Raw genomic sequence first — 21,692 nt, 5'->3', positions numbered from 1 at the left:
TGCATACAATGAAAGCAGTGCATGCAAATAGATCTCATGCATATTCATTGGGGAAATCCTGAAAACCCGACTGGATTGCGGCCCTCGAGGAGGGACTTTGACACCCCTGATCTAGGGGTTAAATATGTTTTTTTATTCTACTGAACAGCTCCGAGCTTTCTTGGATTTGAAGAAATTGGCCACAGGAAATGTTTAGTCTAGATATGGTGAACAGCAGTTTTGTAAAAAAGGATTCTTAAGAATGCTGTTAAGCCTTTCCTGATTGATTAACTACATGAATAATAAGTTTCTCTTCACTTATCGAATTCCTCCCTTATAATTTGAGGTCTAAGGAGCTATTGATTGTTTTTTTAAATGTATAAAGATTTTGATTCTTTTAGTCAAGTTTAAGCTGTATTGCTGTAACAAAAGTTAATTCTTGTAAATTAATTTGAAAATTGATAAATAAATCTATATATATAAAATCGGAGGTATGTATGTGTGTGTGTATGTGCCGCGATCACGCAAAAACGGCTTGACCGCTTTGAACGAAACTTGGTATGCAGATCCCTCACTACCTGGGGTGATATGTTCTGGGGGTCTCGCAGCCCACAACTCTATGTTGCTTGCTCAAGGCTGGGTTCACCCAAGAATTAATATGTTCTTGCTCCAGGAGGTGAAACTAAAAATGTTGTTTATAATCACGTTTTGCGTTAGTTGTATTGTATTCATTTTGTCAAATATTTCACATTATAATTTGAATATTGTACTTTTTATTAAGCTGTAAAAAAATAATTTCATTCACCACTATAAAGTATCTTTATTTGAATCCATTTACAGTGTTATTGCTATAATTAAATACCCGTGCAACGCCGGGGCATCAGCTAGTAAATAATAATAATAATAAAAAAGGTCTTGAGCAGTTCATCAGCTTTGCCAGGGAGGACAATTATTGACTATAAAAAGGCATCTACAAATAGTTGTGTCTTGAATAGTTTTCTAAACGTGCCCTTTTCACGACAATTTCGCTTTTGGCCCCTGAGAAAGTTCCATATTTTAACTCCTGTGCAGTGGGAGGGGCCTTAGGTGCCTATACCAATCAGGCCCTATGATCCTGTGGGTTGGGCAGTGGAGGGGCGGGCCCGCCTCATTTGGACGGAGGTGGGCTGCTGGCTGGATGGTGCGAGTTGCTGTCCGGCCAAATTGGAGGTAAACCCAAGGAAGGGTTCTGGGGTGGGGGCTTTCGTTGGGGGGGTCTGGCAGGAGGGGTTGGGTACCCTCCTGCTGGCGATCTTAGGGGGATGCTGGGAGGGTCCTGCAGGAGGAGTTAGGCACCCTTCTGCCGGCAATCTTTGGGGGGGACGGGTTCTGTCGGCAGGAAGGGTTGAGCACCTTCTTGCCGGCAATCGCAGGTTTTGTCAGCAGGAGAGGTTGGGCAACCTCCTGCCGGCGATCTTCGGTGGGGTCCATTGGGGGGTCCGGGGAGGGGGTTGGGGCATTTAAAACCTGATTCTGTAACTGGCGTCTGCAACGTGGACGTTGGTTACAGAATCAGGTTAACTTTGGGCGGGTGTAGGCCCGATTCTGTATAGGATGCCCGGGACGGGCATCCTATACAGAATCCGGGCCTGTATGTGTGTGTTTCTGCCCCTAAAATCCAGTGTATTTCCTGTTAAAATTTGAGTTTGTGGGACCCAGGAACGGATTAATCCAGTTTCCATTATTTTCAATGGGAAAAATTGTCTTGGAACTTGAACGGGGTTCTGAAACAGATTAAGTTCAGATTCCAAGGCATCACTGTATAATATTCTTTCTCACAAGATTCTATCGAGTGGTCTTCCCTCCTTTTTATATTTCCCCTCTTTTACTAAGGTGCGCTAGCGTTTTTAGCGCGCGCTGCATATTAGTGTGCGCTGCCCCCCACACTACGTGTAAAAACTAACACCAGCTCAATGGTGGCCGTAAGGTCTAGCGCGCGTGGCAATGCAATGCATGCTAAGTGCGCAGTAATACCGCTAGCATAGCTTAGTAAAAGGAGCCCATAGTCTCTTGGTTCCATACTCGCTGCAAAGAACCCTACACTCTTCACAACAGCAGTTATCAGTTGGTCCTTCATTCTGCCAACTTTTTCTTGATTTTCATAGGAATTCTTCATTTTCTGTTATGGCTCCTACTCTCTGGAATTCTTTGCCTTTTTATCTCCATTCAGAAAAATCATTTGCGACCTTCAAGATACAATTAAAGGTATATTATTTCAATTGGCCTTCTGCTCTTAATTTACTTTTCTTTGATGATAACCTTTCCCAAAAGTTGCATTCTAGGTTTTCTCATATCAGTGTGGGCAGAACTAATTTTCTGTTTCCTCTCTTACCATATTGTTCATCCCTCTGCCCAAAATGTTTGTTTTTATTGTAACCGCTGATTCCCTTCTTTCGTCATGTTTTCAATTGTATTTTTATGTTTTGTTTAATTTATGGTCCCTACCCTATTTTTATATTCTTTGTTTAAAATTTTATTGTAAACCGCTTAGATTTAGCTTTGGTTTTATATTTGCGGTATATTAAATAAATTGAACTTAAACTCTATTACCATTACTGTTTCCCTGCAAAATTTGTCTCCTCCTATCATTACCTCACTGGTCAAGCAACATGGCCCCTTGTCCTGGAAGCTGTAAGAATATTTATGTCTGTCAAAGTTCAATATTTTAGTAAAGTTATTAGAGGTTTCCACATTCCTCACTAAAGAAGAACCATAGTCTTCACTGCATCACATTTTTGTGACAATCATGACTGTGGTAAAAGGGGTATGCAGTAGTAGCTCCCCTGATGTTGTGGAATAGTTTGAAAGTTGTAATTATAGTAGGTAGGAGTTGGATTATTTTAATTCTTGTAATAACATAAAAACATAGCTACTTCCAGGAATCTAAGGCCTGTCTCTTCTCTGATATGATAAGAGGTATGTTTTTTATACATTTTATTGCATGTTTTGTGATTTAAAACATGATTTAAACATAAAGGCTCTGATTCTACAAAGTGCGTCCCGATTTTAGGCAGCTGTAGGCGTCCTAAGGCCTAAGGCTTCTAGAGCAATGGTCAGACCCCACTTGGAATACTGCGTCCAACATTGGTCTCCCTACCTAAAGAAGGATATAAAACTGCTGGAGAGGGTGCAGAGACGAGCGACTAAACTGGTGAAGGGTATGGAGAAACTGGAATATGAGGATCGACTTAAAACACTGGGATTGTTCTCCCTTGAGAAGAGGAGACTGCGTGGGGATATGATCGAGACCTTCAAAATACTGAAAGGAATCGACAAAATAGAGCAGAGATTATTTACATTGTCCAATTTGACACGGACAAGAGGACATGAAATGAAGCTAAGGGGGGACAAGTTCAGGACTAATATCAGGAAGTTCTGCTTCACACAGAGAGTGGTTGACATCTGGAATACTCTCCCAGGGGAGATTATTGCGGAATCGACAGTCCTAGGCTTCAAAAGCAAACTAGATGCATATCTCCTTGAGAGAGGCATATAAAGATATGGTTGGCTATAAAATAAGCCAGGTGTATACCTGGCAGGGCCTCCGTGTGTGCGGATCGCCGTACTTGATGGACCGAAGGTCTGATCCGGAGATGGTGCTTCTTATGTTCTTATGTTCAATCAGGCCTTAGATTTAGCGGGGATGGGCTGGGAAGGGGCGGGCCCGTCTCATTTCCACGAGGCGGGCCTGTCGGCTGGACGGCAGCAAGACCCATCCAGCTGACCAACATTTAAAGGTTAGTTGGGGGAGGGAGATTAGTTGGGGCGGGGGGTCGTCGGGCTTTCCGACAGGAGGAGTTGGGCATCCTCCTGTTGGCGATTACCAGTTTTGGGGGGAGGGGGGTCCGAGGTTCGGGGTTCCGACAGGAGGAGTTGGGCATCCTCCTGTCGGTGATTACCAGTTTGGGGGGGAGGGGGGTCCGGGATTCGGGGTCCCGACAGGAGGAGTTAGGCATCCTCCTGTTGGCGATTACCAGTTTGGGGGGGAGAGGGGGTTCGGGGTTCCGACAGGAGGAGTTGGGCATCCTCCTGCCGGCGATGGGACAGGCGGCCGCGGCCACTATACTTATTGCAGCAGGGAGAGATCCCTTGCAGCGATAAGTGTAGTGACTGTGTCTAATTTAACCCAATTCTCTAACCGGCGTCTGTACCATGGACGCCGGTTACAGAATCGGGGTTTAGTGTAGGACCGATTCTGTATAGGACACCTCTCCTGGGCGTCCTATACAGAATCAGGGCCAAAAAGTTTAATAAATATGGACTGTTTTGTGTGGAATGGTAAAGCTTGAGATCCCCTAGGCTTGGTCTCATAGCCACTGATGTTCCCATAGGAGGCCCATGGGAGATCTGGGGAGATTCAAAGTCATGAGGGACTTCATTTGTGTAAATCAGTAAGGGATGAAAATCAGTGTAGAAAAGCAGGGCCATGCACAAAACACAGTTGTCCTAAGTGCTGTTCTATAAGGGTGCATGCAAAACCTATAGAAGGGTATAATCAACACAAACATCTAAGTCTAATTTGGTTATATGGTGATAGGCGCCAAAAGTCAGCAGTGGGAAAATGCGCATTCTCGAAAATATTTTTTTTTCTTCAAAAATCATTTATCTGGGCGTCCAGGCTACTATTCATCCAGACCGCCAGTATGTCTATCTATATATCACATTTTCAACCAAAATTTTGGCCAAGTCCCAAATGCCCAGAACAAGACTATTTGGGTGTGGGATGGGCCAATCTTATAATGGACTGGCCACCCAGATATGGCAATAGAGCAGTGGGATACCTTACAGGGTATTGCTGTTAACTTCACAAAAAGGGTACTACATAAACATCTCATCAGAACTCCCTTATAGGTTATGGTGAGCCCCCCAAAAAACCACTGTACCTACCTGTCTACAACCTCAATAGCCTTTATGGCTGCAGGTAGCACCTATATAGTAGTATAGGGTTTGGGGGGGGGGGGGTTGGTGGGTACATATGTTCCACCATAAAATAGTGGTTAGACTGGCTTATGGGCTTGGGTCCACCCCCTAGGCCAGGGGTCTGCAACCTTTAAGACATAAAGAGCCACTTGGACCCGTTTTCGAAAAGAAAAAAAAACTTGGAGCCGCAAAACCATTATAAAACAAATCTAACACTGCATATATTGTTTCTTATCTTAATGCTATATACAGGATCACTAAATTGAAAATAAAATCATTTTTCCTACCTTTGCTATTTGGTGATTTCATGAGTCTCTGGTTGCACTTTCTTCTTCTGACTGTGCATCCAATCTTTCTTCCTTTCTTTCAGCCTCCTGTATGTTTCCTCTCCTCCAGACCTCATTCTCTCCCCCAACTTTTTCTTTCTGTCTCCCTGTTCCCCCTTCTTTCTGTCTCCGTGCCCTCCCCCAAGCCACTCGGTTTGCTGCCACCGCAATCGGGGAACAGCCCCCAAGCCACCGCCGTCCCAAGCTTTCCCTGCAGAAGTGTTGCGCTGACCAGCATTCCGCTCCCTGACGTCAATTCTGACGTAGGAGAGGAAGTTCCGGGCCAACAAGGCATTTCTCCTCATTCCATCCAGCCTGAGCCCCATCTCTCCTTGATCCAGCATTTCCCTTCTGTGTCTGTCAGAATTACCATTCCACCTATTTTCCAGCATCACCCTTCTTTGTGTCCATCTCACCTATATCCCTATCTCACCACTTTTTCAGAATCTTCATTTGTCTCTGTCCTTATCTTAACGCCATGTTCACCATTTGCCCTTTCAATGTCTTTATCTCCCCCCCCCACTTTTTCAGCATTACTTCTATGTCTCTATTTCACCTCCTCTTCATGTCCCCTCTGTATCTCTATCCTTATTCAGTAGGTCCTGCTTACCCTTTCTCTTCTTTGTGTCACTATCTCCATTTTCAGCTTTCCCCCCCCTTTTCCTTTGTTACTGCACCCTGTAGCTAGAATCTTTCCACCCTTCCTCCACTCCGGCCCAGCCCAGTATGAATATTTCCTTTTGTTTCCCGCCCCTCTCTCTTTCTCTCTCTCTTCTCCTCCCTCACCCATGAGTCCTGCATCTGGCCCTCTCCCTTCTACCTGCACCTGGCAACACCCCCCTGCTCCGCGGCTCTCTTCAGCAACTCGTCAGCAGCGGTGATCAAGACAAGCTGCCGACATCGAGGCCTTCCCTCTACGAGTCCCGCCTTTGTGGAAAAAGGAAGTTGAAACAAGCGGGACTCGCAGAAGGTAGGCCCCGACATCAGAAGCTTGTGTCGATCGCTGCTGCTGAGTTGCCGAAGAGAGCCGCAGAGCAGGGGATGTGGCCGGAAGCAGGTAGAAGGGAGAGGGAGATAGGAAGGCTGTAGATCTCCGGAGCATGACACCGACCCCGGCCAGGATGATTTCTTTTTCAGGCACCTTACAAGTCCAGCGTCGCGGCGGGAAATAGCCATGCTGAGCAGTGAGCTCAGCACTACACAGATGAAAGCCTTGCTTGCTGATTGGTCCGGCGGCACGGCGGGGCGGGGCCGCCGGACCAATCAGCAAGCAAGGCTTTCATCTGTGTATGTGCTGAGCTCACTGCTCAGCATGGCTATTTCCCGCCGCGACGCTGGACTTGTAAGGTGCATGCCTGCGTGACACACTACCGGAGCCGCAGCAAAGGTGGAAAAGAGCCGCAGGTTGCCGACCCCCGCCCTAGGCTATTTATGACACCTCTGTGCAGCTCTACTAGCCTTTCCTATACCAGCTACTGAAGTTCTGGAGACAGGTAAGTTTGTTTTTATTCTGATCTTACTGGGTATGTGACGGGGTCAATGAACACTGGGGGAGTGTGTTTGGATCTTTACTTTGTCTCTGCAGTGGTTATCTAGTCATTTTGGAAACCTTTATGACACTTATACCTGTTTTTAGATTGTCTAACTCAATGTTTAAGTTCTGTTCAGGATTTCTAATAACGCCTTCGATTATCCCTCCAGGATGACTAAGTCTAGGTCGGTCCCCATATCACCACATACCACCCTAAACACTGCTCCAGATATTCCCCTTTTAGCTATGGGCGCACAGCGGCATTCAGAGGCCTAAAAAGTCCCATGACACATCCAGAAAATTAGATTGATTATCGGCACTTGGACGACCTGTCTTTTAGGTTGTTCAAGTGCCGATTTGGGCATTTTTTTTTAGACATGTTTAAGTTTTGATTATGAGCCCTATTGTGCTTAACAACAAGGGGGTGGAGCATACATTTGGGTGGAGCATGGGTGGGATATGGGTAGAGTCCCCAGCAACGTTCCCTCTAATTTTTCATAGGCTGTGTGCGCAAAAAATTTCATCTGTGCACATTTTAAAGAAAAACTAAATTTGTGTGCGCTATAAAAATGATTGTCAGAGGGCCCAGAGTTCAGTTATGGGCATTTACGGGCAGGTCTTGGAGTTTAGTCTGAATTAACGAAAACACAATGTAATTTTAGTTACATTTTATGTTAGTTACACTTTATGTTAACTACAAATTAGAGAGATAACTTTCTTTGTAATCTGTGACAATAATTGCTATATATTCATATAATCACAGCTATGATCCAATTAGAAATTTTTACCATTTATAATTGTGCAAAATACATTATTTAAAATATATTTGTGAAGTGCTCAGACCAAGAAACCAATATAATAGTGATGTCACTACAATGAGGTTTACAAGGGGACCATCATCGCCTTCACAAGTCCCCTGCCCTCCCTATGTATTAAAGCCTATCTAAAGCCTATCTGGTAAGTACATCCAGCTTGTGGTACTTATCTGTATTGGGGAGCAATAAACGATGTTGACTCTCATTGGTGACTTATTGAAATAAAAGTGCAAGTGCTTCAGTAAAATCATGAATGTTTTTTCTTTTCTGATTAAATTTTTTCTGATTAAATTCCCGAGAGGGACGGGAATTTAATCAGAAAAAATTTAATCAGAAAAGAAAAAACATTCATGATTTTACTGAAGCACTTGCACTTTTATTTCAATAAGTCACCGATGAGAGTCAACATCGTTTATTGCTCCCCAATACAGATAAGTACCACAAGCTGGATGTACTTACCAGATAGGCTTTAGATAGGCTTTAATACATAGGGAGGGCAGGGGACTTGTGAAGGCGATGATGGTCCCCTTGTAAACCTCATTGTAGTGACATCACTATTATATTGGTTTCTTGGTTTAAGCACTTCACAAATATATTTTAAATAATGTATTTTGCACAATTATAAATGGTAAAAATTTCTAATTGGATCATAGCTGTGATTATATGAATATATAGTTACACTTTATGTAACATAAAGTCTCATTTCAATAAATAATTTTAGGCAAAAATTAATTTTTTTGTGCGCGCTATTTTAATTTGTGTGCGCGGGTTCGGCAAGTTGTGTGCGCGCGCACAAGCGCACAGCTTAGAGGGAACAGTGGTCCCCAGGTACATGCACAATTTTCTGACACCAAATGACAGACAGATAGCCACTGGTGCTTTATGGTTTTCTTATAACATATATGAATAAACTACAAAAACACACATAAAGAAAGACACTCAAAAATTAGAAGTGTTACATATTTATTGGCCTGCAGAAGTCATCAAGTACAGACACTCTGCAGGTCTCAGAAACTGTATAATGGTAGCTTACACAGGAACTCTTACCAACTCTGTGCTAGGACAGCAGAACTCAAGGCTTTTTCCTCATCATCTCCTGCTACATCTCTTGGCGTCCAAGTGGCAGATGAAATTTAATGTGGACAAATGCAAAGTGATGCATATTGGGAAGAATAACCCAAATCACAGTTACCGGATGCTAGGGTCCATCTTGGGGTTAGCGCCCAAGAAAGGGATCTGGGTGCTATTGTAGACAATACGATGAAACCTTCCATCCAATGTGCGGCAGCAATCATAAAAGCAAACAAGGTGCTAGGAATTATTTTAAAAGGGATGGTTAAGAAGACTAAAAATATTATAATGCCTCTGTATCGCTCCAAGGTGTGACCATACCTGGAATATTGCATTCATTTCTGATCTCCTTATCTCAAGAAAGATATAGCTGCACTAGAAAAGGTTCAAAGAAGAGCGACCAAGATGATAAAGGGGATGGAACTCCTCTCTTATGAGAAAAGACTAAAAAGGTTAGGGCTCTTCAGCTTGGAAAAGAGAAGGCTGAAGGGAGATATGATTGAAGTCTACAAAATCCTGAGTGGAGTGGAACGGGTACAAATGGATCGATTTTTCACTCCGTCAAAAATTACAAAGACTAGGGGACACTCGAAACTGCAGGGAAATACTTTTAAAACCAATAGGAGGAAATATTTTTTTACTCAGAGAATAGTTAAGATCTGGAATGCGTTGCCAGAGGTTGTGGTCAAAGCTGATAGCGAAGCTGGTTTTAAGAAAGGTTTGGACAAATTCCTGGAGGAAAAGTTCATAGTCTGTTATTAAGACATGGGAGAAGCTTCTGCTTGCCCTGGATCAGTAGCATGGAATATTACTACTCCGTGGGTTTTGGCCGGGTACTAGTGAGATTGGATTGGCCACCGTGAGAACGGGCTGCTGGGCTTGATGGACCATTGGTCTGAACCAGTAAGGCTATTCTTATGTTCTTACCTCTTCAATAAACCAGCATTTGGTTGTTTATCTGTGGGCTTCACGTCTATCTCTGCTTCCACTAGCTCTTTAAATATTTGTCTTTGAAACTTGCTTAATTATTTGTGCCTGCATTCCTGCAGTGGAAGCTTCCATGTCAGGACCTGAAATTGTTCAGGGCTGTACATTGCTGCCTGCATCCCCATTTCTCATAACTGTTGTATGCCTTCCACTATCATCTTCTTCAACGTCACTGTGATCTGTCCAAGTCTGTTGTGTGGCTGCTATCACCTAAGGCTTGTTTGCTTGTAAACCTTTCAAAATTTGCCTTAATGTTGGGTGCAGAGTCAGGGAGCATAATTGCCTCATCTCACCTCATTTCATAACTTAATCAACCATTTTAAAACCCCTTTGCCTGGTTTCTGCCTAAACTGTATATATATATATATATATATATATATATATACAGCAAAATTCACAGAGTCCAGTAAATAATTCACCCATATAAGGTAAGTTCATGAATGAGGTCCGGAAGGGGTATCAGACAGCCCTACAAACGAAGATGTTTGAAGGGGATAACTCTTCATTTGCCCCACGGTACCTCCTCCTCCGTGTTACTAAACTTTTTTCTATTTTACTTTTTGTCAATAATTATTTCAAGTGCTTAAGTCTTATTATTTCATGCAGTTATTCATTCTGAATACTTAGCTTTCAGCCTGAAATCATTCCCCTGAGGAAATTTATGGTAATAAACTGTATATAGCCATCATTTCTCACTATGTGAAATCCCTAATAGTGAGCATCTGTGTACACTACCGGCGCTTTTGTTTAATGGTAGGCGCGATTCTGCAAATGATGCCATAGAGTAATTGATACACGATCAGCGGCCAATGTAAGTGCTGTTTGCAGAATCCAACCCATAGAGCTGGTGATCAGTGCTGAAATCAGCTGCTCAGTGCTGGCCAGTAGCCAGATTCTGGTGCTGAATATGCGTATTTAATTCAGTCTTGGCTGTGAGGGTTTAAAAGAAGATGCTGACTAATCTGGCTGAATAGTGGCCGGTTATTTATTTGTTTGCTTGGATTTTACACACTCTTCCTATGATAGCTTATAGAGAGAAAGGTTTTGCATTTCTGCAGTCACTAAAAATAAAACCCTTTTTTCATTATTTTAGATGCTCCAAAAGAAACCAGGATTCAGAGGACCCGTGAATTGGTGAAAGAAAATGATTCCCTTACTTTAACATGTGAAAGTCAGAGTAATCCTCCAGTGACATCATATTCCTGGTATAAGGACCATGACATATATTCAAACTATAGGGGAAAGGAGATCCACTTTCATAAGTTAAGTGATACTGATTCGGGATCTTATCACTGCACAGTTTCCAATGAGCTGGGTAATGGCACCTCTTCAGATGTAACAGTGGATGTGAACTGTAAGTATGTGAAACCACACATTTTTACCAAAATACAATCCAAATGTTTCTAGTAAGTAAAGGTGTATGAGGGAAGAATCAGATTCTCATCAACTATATCCTAGGACCACTTAGAACAAGAAGTATGCTGGGAGAAAAGTCTATCAGATCAATATTTAACTTCTTGGTCAATGTTTATTGGGATTTACTAACCACTTTTATGAAGAGATTCACCCATGTCTGAAACCAATACAAAACCCCTTTTCTGCCTGGTTTAAGTTTCAGCCAAACAGTCATTTGAATTTTCAGTTGTTTTCAGTTTTGGTTTTGGCTGAAAAATGGTCATGTGTTTTCAGTGGAAGCCAACAATTTGTGCTTTGTTCTATTTGTCTCCCTCCTTCTCCTCAATCAGAAGTTACCCTTCTGCTTGCCCTCCCCCATCTAAAGCACCTCTCCACACTTATAGGCGCCCCTGGTGGTCTAGTTCCCCAGTTACATCTGGCAATTCTGGCTCTGCTTTCAAAATAACTGTCATTACTGGGGCATAGCTCCTGCCCTGAGTACACCACTAGACCACCAAGGGTTGCAAGGTAGTCCTGGGAGGGGAGTTGGGGTGGCCTATGCTTTGTATTCTTTTTTTTGTTGTTGAGCTTTTTGTATCCAAAATTTATTAGATAGGTAAGACTACAGGAACAGTATGTGAAAAGCAAAAGTCCTTGTCAGCATGGGATACTGAAAACATTAAACTTCAGGACCATCATCATCACATACTCTGGGGCAAACTGTGCAGTAGTCCTACCCATCCCTTCACAATACACACACACACAGGTTGGCCTTTGTGCTGCTTTCGTCTGAAGGAACATCCTTCTGTGAGCCTTGCTTTTCTACCAGTGGGCTGACAAAGTACAGTTGAGCAGCCCACACAAAGAACCACAGTTTGGGCATGGCTAAATACAGTGGTGATTTAATAGCAACCTGGGCACTTGATGTCCAGCTGCTTCTTCTTGTGCTTCCTCTTCTCCTCCTCAGGGGACAGTTGCAGGAGATCCTTGGCCAACGGCATCTTCACTCACGCAAGGCTGCCACTGAAAATTATTTCTAATTTATTTCTAATCTAATCTAAGATTTATATACCATATCTTCTACCAGGAGCTTGACTTGGTTAACAAAAAAGTTTCAGACAAGGTAGATGTTATTTAGATTAGATAGTAAATAATAAGTGAAGATTAAATAATAAATAAAATAATGTTAAAGACTAAACTAATAACCAAAATAATTTAAATTCTCTGGAACAGTTGTCTAAGTACTGTTGGAAAAGCAATGTTTTCATAGAGTTACGAAACATTTTACAACTGCCAAAATAGGTATTCCTATGTACTACTTTTTCCAAATTTCCAACGACTGCTATGTTGGATTTTAATTTCCGTGGTGCTGTTTTCTGTTCTTCAAACACACAACATACTTTCTTTCCACTAGTGGCCTTCATGTTCCATCACTACTATACTTCTCTTCTTTATTTGAGTATACCTAAGGTGACCATACGTCCCGTTTTGAATGGGACAGTCCCGTTTTCGGATTCCCCTGTCCCGTTGTCCCCACACACAGCTTCGGGATGCCAAAATGTCCTGTTTTCAGGGACAGCGTCCCGAAGCTGTGCGTGGGGATAACGGGACAGGCGAACGCTTCCTGTCCCTCCCCTGCCGCACCAAAAAAAATTGACTTCAGGAAGAAGGCTTCCGAGTGCGAGTAGTGGCAGCAGAGGAGCAGCGACGGTGGACCTAAATCGGGCCTGGAGGGAGGCTTTTGTTTTCCGGGGGGGGGGGGGGGGGGGAAGGAGGTAGGCAGGCAGGCTGGCTGGCTGGCTGGCTCTGGGGGAGGGAGGTAGATAGGCAGGCTGGCTGAATTTGGGGGAGGCAGGCAGGCAGGCTCTGGGGGAGATAGGCAGGCAGGCTGGCTGGCTGGCTGGCTCTGGGGGAGGCAGGCAGGCTCTGGGGGAGATAGGTAGGCAGGCTGGCTGGCTCTGGGGGAGGTAGGCAGGCAGACTGGCTGACTTTGGGGGAGACAGGCAGACTGGCTTTGGGGGAGGCTGGCTTTGAGGGAGGTAGGCCGGGCAGGCTTTTTGGGAGGAAGTGGGACAAAGGCTAGAAGGCAGTGAGGGGACATAGGAAGGAGGGATGAAGGAAGGAGAGAAAACGGCAGAGAAGGGGGGGGGTTGTAAGTAGAAGAAAAACTAGAGAGATAAAGGCCTGGACCAAAGGGGAAAGACAGGAGGCAGAAGCAGGACTTTGGGAGGTGCAGACAGAGGGGGAGAGCCCCTGAGGAATGGCCCCTGAGGAAGAGCAGAGAGAGGCAAGATCATAACAGAGGAGGGAGAGAGGGAGACCTGGAACAAAGGTACAAAGGAGAACTGACACTGGATCTGGGGGCACTAAGGACATAGGAAGGAGGCACTGGGGATACTAAGGACATAGGATGAAGGCACTGGGGGCATTAAGGACATAGGAAGGAGGCGCTGGGGACACTAAGGACATAGGAAGGCACTGGGGGCACTAAGGACATAGGAAGGAAGGAGTGAGGGAATAGAAAGGGACAATTGTTGGGCCTGAGTGCAGAAAGAAATGAAAGATAGGATGCACAGTCAGAAGGAAACGCAACCAGAGACTCATGAAATCACCAGACAGCAAAGGTAGGAAAAATGATTTTATTTTCAATTTAGTGATCAAAATGTGTCAGTTTTGAGAATTTATATCCGCTGTCTATATTTTGCACTATATTTGTCTATTTTTCTATAGTTACTGAGGTGACATCGTTGAAAACCCCCAAATATAAATGATAAGTAACATTTTCTCTGCGTATAGGGTGCTTTGTGTTTTTTTAAATTTTGTGGTTACCATTATGAAATAATAAGATATTGTGTGTACATGAAAAATGAATGGAAGAAATTGGGGGCGGGGCTAGGGCGGGATTGGGGTGGGGCTAGGGCGGGATTAGGGGCAGAACTGAATATTAATAGATGTCCCATTTTGATGAAAAAAATAAATGGTCACGTTAAGTATACCCACATTCTCTCTTCACCACAGCCATTAAGGTGGTGAAATATTTTATGCACTCATCTCTTAGAAATGTGCTCCCATGGATTCGTGCTCTACTCCTAGTAGCATTTAAATTTCCCTTATGATTGTCAGGTTTTTATAATTCTTCTTAGCCACCCACATTCGTTAGTGGCCTTGACCACCTCTCTTACTTCTACACGTTTGGAACATTCTTCATCAATAATTCTTGTCTGGCCACATTTAAACTCATCAGGGCACTCTTTCACCATTGAAAATGAAGGAGACACATCACCATACACTGTGTCTAACTCAGATTTAATTTTGGTGGGAGATTTTCCCTTCAAATGAAGGAATTTTATCATGGCACGAAACTCAGTTTTGTCAATTTTTTTAAATAAAATATAGTAGTTGTTCATATTGAAAGGCAGACATGACAAAACTAGATGTCAGACTGATTTGAAAATCTAGCTGTAGACATTTGTCAACACCATCTGTCGGACAGCTATAGAATTGTGATGCTAATCTTGCTCTTTCTTGGTCAGGCTGGAAACATTTCAATTGACCCTTGTTTTTAAGGGTCTCAACCATTGAAATAGGTTTACCCTCAAACTGTGGGACTACCTGTGGCTGTTCCTTATGACCTGTAATCCAGCATGCTTTCATTTTATCCAAATTCAAAACCAATCTATGTTCAACTAGACATATAGAAATAGCTTTCAAGCTACTCTGTACTAGTGCTGTCCGATTCAGGAAAAAAAAGTTTTGATTTGATTCGACACAGCCTATTGAATCAATTTTCCTGCCCAATTGGGTGTTGTTGTTTTTTTTTCAGATATTCTGATGGGTTTATTTTATAGCCTCTTTACCCCCTTTTCCCTCTCCTACCCACACTGGCACTGTGGTGTAAAAAAAATAAACAAACAAAAAAGACTTTTCCTCTCTCTGTTAAATCCTAGCTCACATTCGTGGTCTAACACCAGTTCTGGCAGGATACATATTTCAAATCTGACAGAAAATAAAATTATTTTTTCTACCTGTTGTTATCTGGTCATTATTCAAATCATGTTAGTCCCAGGCTCTGTTGTCTTCTGATAACTCGCTTGCCAGGGTCTCCTTGGTTAGTCTTTCTCCAAGCTAACCATCCATCTTCCATCTGTGTCCTCCCCTTCTGTTTCTCTTCCCTCTCCCGGAGGTCTGGCATCTTTCCTTTTTTTCATCTCCATCCCTGCAGTTGCAGTGATGGACCCCGCCATCCTCAGATCCACCATGTCTTCTTTTCTCAACTACCCTTTCATCCAGCATCTCTCCCTCCTTCCCCACCAGCTCTCCCTTTCTCTTTCTAACTACCCTCCTATCCAGTATCTCTATTCCCCCCTCTACACCATCCCTTGTGTCCAACTTCTCTCCCTTTCTGTTCCTTCCCTCCCAAATCCCAATGTCCACCATCTATCTCCCTCTCCTCTTCTTAGATCCATTATTTCTTATATCCCTCCCCCATCTCTCCTCTCCATGATCTCCCCCAAGTCCATCTCCCCCTCCACCATTCATCTTCCCCCCTCCACCAAGTTCACCTCTCCCATCCATCTTCTCCCCATCTCTCCCTCTCCAGTCCACCAACTCCCCCAAGTCCATCTCTCCCTCTCCCCCAAGTCCATCTCACCTCCATGATCTCCCTCAAGTCCATCTCCCCCCTCTACCATCCATCTTTCCCCCTCCACCAAGTTCATCTCTCCCATCCATTTTCTCCCATCTCTCCTCCAGGTGCTTTTCTTTTTCAAGTGAAATACTTGTTTATGTAGTATTATTTTGAAATGAAAATAATTTTTTTAGAAAGCTCTTTATAGCTTAGATCTAGGTCTGGTGGAGGGGGGTCCCCTTTTGTCTGTTTGAGATTCTGGTAAATATGTTTATGTTTATTGGAAGCTTCTGTACTGCTACTAATGTCTGCATGAGCTTCAGTAATGGTGTTACAATACAGGAGTTAAATATATGTATAACTTACCTATGTATACCATCTATGTACATATACTATTATTAAAGTTTCTGTACCCTTCATATTCCAAGTGGGGAGCAGCCTGTTGTTTTCCTCCCTGTTGCTATTCCCCTAATTGTTGCTTTATTTGCTAAAGTGTTCTGTGAAGAGTATCGTCGTTATTCCTTTCTTGAACTTATATAGGGGGTGAATTCTCTTCTGCAGGCTCTCTAGGGACACAGTGCTGTAATAACCATTGCCAAAGTGAGATTAGTCCCATTCTATTTTATTTTCCTTAAATGAAATGTCATGGGAGCTGTTCCATGTCATCCGGGTTCCCTATATGCTTTCATATTCCAAGGAACATGAAAGAGATCTTCCTAGGTACTGGAAATATCTCATCTCATTCTAGATGCGTTTCATGTGCTTTCAAAATACAGCATTACTGTTGTCATAGCACTTGCCTTTCAGGAAACAGCTCTTACAGTCTTCACCCTCCTGGTGAACATCACAGTACATTAAACACATATGTCCCCTTCTCCCATCCCTCTCCACAGAGCATTCATACAGCTTCCTAAATCTCAATTGCTTACACTACACACAAGTGAACTGACCTATCAGAGGGCTAGCTTAAACATGTCTTACGCCATAGGCAAACCACAGACTTATGTGATCCACAGGTGCAGCTCAAGGGCCTCTCCCCTCATAGCCAGAATCTCTCCTTTCATTATATACTCTCCTCAAGGGTCCAACATTTCCCATTTCCTACCCTCACTTTGAGGAGTCCAGCATCTTTCTCCTCCTCTCCCCATCCCCCATGTGTTTAGCACTTCACCTAGTGCTAGACATTGTAGTTGCTGCTCTAAATCAGAATCACATGGATTGCAGGGGGCGTTGAGCATCCCGTGCATGCTCAAGATCTACTGGATTGCCATCTCTTAATTTCCTGTTTCAGAGGGGGTAGGACATGGCAGGCTTGAACTATGTAGGGGCCTATGCTGACTCAGATATAGTGGTACTAACTGCCACATCAGTGCTACCCCCTATACTATGCCATCCTAAGTGGTTGCCTAGTTCATCTATTGGTTTTGCCAGCTCTTTTCACATATCACTAAACCTGTTCATAAAAACACACCTCTCTCTGAATCACTAACTATTCTCTGTACTCTTTTAAATCTCTAATCTAATAAAGCTATATGGTGCCTCTCGAGACTACGTCGGGAACTCCCTACAGCCATTTCCTGATGGCGATCTGCACGGGGCAGGAGCATAGGAAGATCGCTCCTGCCCCGAAAACCCTCTAGACCAGTGTTCTTCAACCACCGGTCCATGGACCAGTGCCGGTCCACAGAAATTTCCTGCCGGTCCACAGGGCCAGCATGTGCATCAGGCCAAAACAGTGTTCTTCAACCGCCGGTCCACGTGTGATCGATGCAGCATTATCTTCGAGCCAGCTCCCTCTTCCTAACTGATTCAGTGCACAAAGCCACAGGCAGTGGCTCCTACGGGCATCCTGCGCCTGAACCGGAAGCCTTCTCTCTAAGTTGCAACGTCAGAGGGAAGGCTTCCAGATGAGGCACGGGATGTGCAAGGTGCAATTAATACTATTATGGGGGCGGGGGCTCGGGTGGAGATTGGGTAGAGATGGGGGGGGTCTGGCCCACGACTTAGCTCAGTGTTCTTCAACCGCCGGTCCACGGACCGATGCCGGTCCACAGAATAATTCTTTTATTTCTGCCAATCCATATGTAAAAAGGTTGAAAAACACTGCTCTAGACCACCAGGTAAGGCCGGAAAGGCGGCAGGGAGGTAGGGGTGGGTCAGAGCCGGATAATCGCGGTTTTTTCGGCATTCGCGGTCCGGCTCTACCCGTATCCCCCGCGAATTACGAGGGAGAAGTGTATTAGACCAATAATCTCTTTGCAGTGTATATGGTGCCGCAATATGTAAATATAGAATTTATCCGAGTGGCTATACAAATAGCCGGACCAACTTCATCCACTCAATATAATAAACCCCGGCTATATATCACATCCCCATATTAATAACAGGATGGTTATGAAAGAATATTTCGATACTCAATCCTCAGAGGGAAATTGTACCCGTTGGCTCAAGTGTATGAATACACTGAACCCACTCTTCACGGGATCTCATGGGATCAAAATATATCATATTATGCAAAATATTTATTGAATTTTTCTATATTCAATATGAACTTGTACTTAACTTATAAAGTTCATTCTTTCTAACATGACCATGTTTCATGTACTTTCCTCAGGGTCGAGGGAAATTGTACCCGTTGGCTCAAGTGTATGAATACACTGAACCCACTCTTCACGGGATCTCATGGGATCAAAATATATCATATTATGCAAAATATTTATTGAATTTTTCTATATTCAATATGAACTTGTACTTAACTTATAAAGTTCATTCTTTCTAACATGACCATGTTTCATGTACTTTCCTCAGGGTCGAGGCTCCCTTGTTAATTATTTTCTTGTGAGATTCGCTCCTCTCGATGTAGAATCATTCATTCTTTGATGTAGAATCATTCATTCTCGATGTAGAATCATTCAAAGAATGAATGATTCTACATCGAGAGGAGCGAATCTCACAAGAAAATAATTAACAAGGGAGCCTCGACCCTGAGGAAAGTACATGAAACATGGTCATGTTAGAAAGAATGAACTTTATAAGTTAAGTACAAGTTCATATTGAATATAGAAAAATTCAATAAATATTTTGCATAATATGATATATTTTGATCCCATGAGATCCCGTGAAGAGTGGCTCAAGTGTATTCATACACTTGAGCCAACGGGTACAATTTCCCTCTGAGGATTGAGTATCGAAATATTCTTTCATAACCATCCTGTTATTAATATAGGGGATGTGATATATAGCCGGGGTTTATTATATTGAGCAATATGTAAATAGGCACCATATAGCTTTATTAGATTAGAGATTTAAAAGAGTACAGAGAATAGTTAGTGATTCAGAGAGAAGTGACTAAGGACTACACTAACAATTGGTTAAGATTTATCAAGTGATTGCATAAAAACACACTTGACACCAGGTTTTTTTAAACAAAAAATTTACAAGATCTGTACCCAGTGGCGAACCAAAGGGGGGGGGGGTAGGTCTGCCCCGGGTGCAAGCACTGAGGGGATGCTCCCGGCCTTGGTGTCCAGTTCCTCCCCACCCGACGTACGGATTGTCCCCCCGGCCCCCCCGCATCATTTGCGATGGAGAAGCAGCCTGCAGCGGGATTGCGATGCCAGCGATCCCTGCCCTGCTTCCTCCGCCGCTGTCCCACCCCTCCTCTGACGTCAGAGGAGTGGCAGGAATGTGGCGGAGGAAGCAGCGCCGAAGCAGTGCAGGGATCGCTGGCATCGCGATCCTGCTGGGTTGCTTCTCTACTGTAGGTGGTGCGGAGAGGCCAGGGGGGCGAGTAGTCCTTTGGGGTGGGGAGGGCAGGCAGGCCTTCAAGGGGGGGGGACAGGAAGGCAGGCAGGCCAGGGGGACAGGCAGACAGGCCTTCAAGGGGGGGACAGGCCTTCAAGAGGAGGGATAAGCCTTTAAGGGGGGGGGACAGGCAGGCAGGCTTTCAAGGGAGGGACAGGCCTTCAAGGGGGGAGGAACAGTCCTTCAAGGGGGACAGACAGGCAGGCCTTCAAGGGGGGGACAGGCCTTCAAGGGGAGGATAGGCCTTCAAGGGGATCAGGCAGGCAGGCCTTCAAGGGGGGACAGACCTTCAAGGGGGCCAGGCAGGCAGGCCTTCAAGGGGGGGACAGGCCTTCAGGGGTGGGATGCAGAATTTTAAGGGGGGGCAGGCCTTCAGGGAGGGGGGCCCTGGTGTAGAAGTACACAGAGGGAAGGGGGGGTTCAAAGAGACACACATATGCTGGACTTTGGGTGGGAAGAAATAATGGGTCTGAAAATAGAGGAGAGGGAGAGAGATGATTGACCATGGTTTTTAGGGAGGGAAGGAACAGAAAGGGCGAGAAGTTGGACACAAGGGATGGTATGGAGGGGGGGATAGAGATACTGGATAGGAGGGTAGTTGGGAAAAGAAAGGGAGAGATGGTGGACCTTGGGATGGTGGGGAAGGAGGGAGAGATGCTAGATGAAAGGGTAGTTAAGAAAAGATTGATCTGTGGAGGGAGACGAAAAAAGGGAAGGACAGAGATGGCAGATGGATGGTTAGCATGCAGAAAGAAGGAAGAAAGAGACCCTGGCAAGCAAGTTATCAGAAGACAACCAAAGCCTTGGACCAACAAGATTTGAAAAATAACCAGACAACAAAAGGTAGAAAAACTAATTTTATTTTCTGTTTTGTGATTACAATATGTCAGATTTGAAATGTGTATCCTGCCAGAGCTGGTGTTAGATCGCAAAAGTGAGCTAGGATTTAACAGAGAGAGGAAAAGTTATTTTTGTTTCTTTATTTTATTTACACCACATCGCCAGTGTGGTTAGGAGAAGCCAAAGGGAGGGTGAAAAAGCTATAAAATAAACCCACTGGGATGTTTGAAAAAAAAAAAAAAAAACCCAACACCCAATTGGGCAGGAAAGTCGAATCGAAAAACCAATTCAATAGGCTGAATCGAATCGAAATTTTTTTTTTTTCTTGAATCGGGCAGCACTAGTTTGCGCTACTGTCTTAGACTTTAGGACCTGGGATTGTGGAGAGATGGCATCCTCAGTACTTTATAATGCAAGTGAAATGAGGATTTGGTCAGACTTTTGAAGGTTCTGCAGAAGAAAAATATTGTATGAGACAGCAGGAAACGGGAACTTTTCTTCCTTCTATTTTTGTGAATGGCAAGGATGTCAGAGAGTTCAGTTAAAATATGTGCTTTATAAGAAAATATAATAATGTGTTTTATAAAGTTTATAAGCATTGCTGGCCTACCCGGTGAAGTGTTCCTAATGGTGGTGGTGGTGGTAGCATGTCAATGTTTTGAGAGGAAGAGGTGGTCTGGGAAATTCTGCTGAGCAAACTTCGGGCCCATTTCCACCCCCCTGTTAGTCCACTCCACTCATCTGGTTCACACACTGAGTGGGTCTTTGGGTGTTGTGCCTAAGTAGTTGTTTTGGGATCTCTTCCAGTGGTTTGTCAGTATCTCCTTGTGGTCCAAGGAAGGAAACTTTGTTAACCTTAGCATTGACCTTCAGAATATGTTTGTAACAGCGCTGCTTGTGTGGCATTAGGCTATGTAGTGATCGAAAGAAAAAAACAGATCTTTACACATTTTTGCACTATATGGTGGGTGTATGAGGAGATTCACATTTCCTGCACAGCTAAGTCCTTGTGAAGTTACCTTGTTCTTTCTGTATTTGACATCTAGCAAGGTCTCTGTTTGGAAGGAAAGTTCTATGCTTAAAAATGGAGTGGCCAGAAGTTATGGTAAAAGCAGATAATGTTGCTGGTTTTAAGAAAGGTTTGGACAAATTCCTGGAGGAAAAGTCCATAGTCTGTTATTAAGACATGGGGCAAGTGTCTGCTTGCCCTGGATCGGTAGCATGTTGCTACTCTTTGGGTTGTGACCAGGTACTAGTGACCTGGATTGGTTACCATGAGAATGGGCTACTGGACATGATGGACCATTGGTCTGACCCAGTTAGGCTATTCTTATGTTATGTTCTCATCTGTAGGGGCC

At 43.9% G+C, this 21,692-nt stretch overlaps 1 protein-coding gene and 1 pseudogene across 1 annotated transcript in view; one reads left to right on the top strand and one right to left on the bottom strand.

Annotated features, from left to right (window-relative positions):
- The window catches only part of CD22 (CD22 molecule), a 91,047-nt gene that overhangs the window by 25,400 nt on the left and 43,955 nt on the right, over nt 1-21,692 (top strand). The window contains exon 4 of the mRNA XM_033962600.1: nt 10,762-11,022. Coding sequence (XP_033818491.1) covers nt 10,762-11,022 — 261 coding nt within the window. The remainder of the gene's footprint in view (nt 1-10,761; nt 11,023-21,692) is intronic.
- LOC117369361 lies at nt 11,765-12,076 on the bottom strand (annotated as a pseudogene).

This window comes from Geotrypetes seraphini, chromosome 11, assembly GCF_902459505.1.
Source record: "Geotrypetes seraphini chromosome 11, aGeoSer1.1, whole genome shotgun sequence".
In the NCBI taxonomy this organism is placed as follows: domain Eukaryota; kingdom Metazoa; phylum Chordata; class Amphibia; order Gymnophiona; family Dermophiidae; genus Geotrypetes; species Geotrypetes seraphini.
Note: the sequence above shows the minus strand (reverse complement) of the source record. Positions and strands in the feature narration are given on the sequence as shown.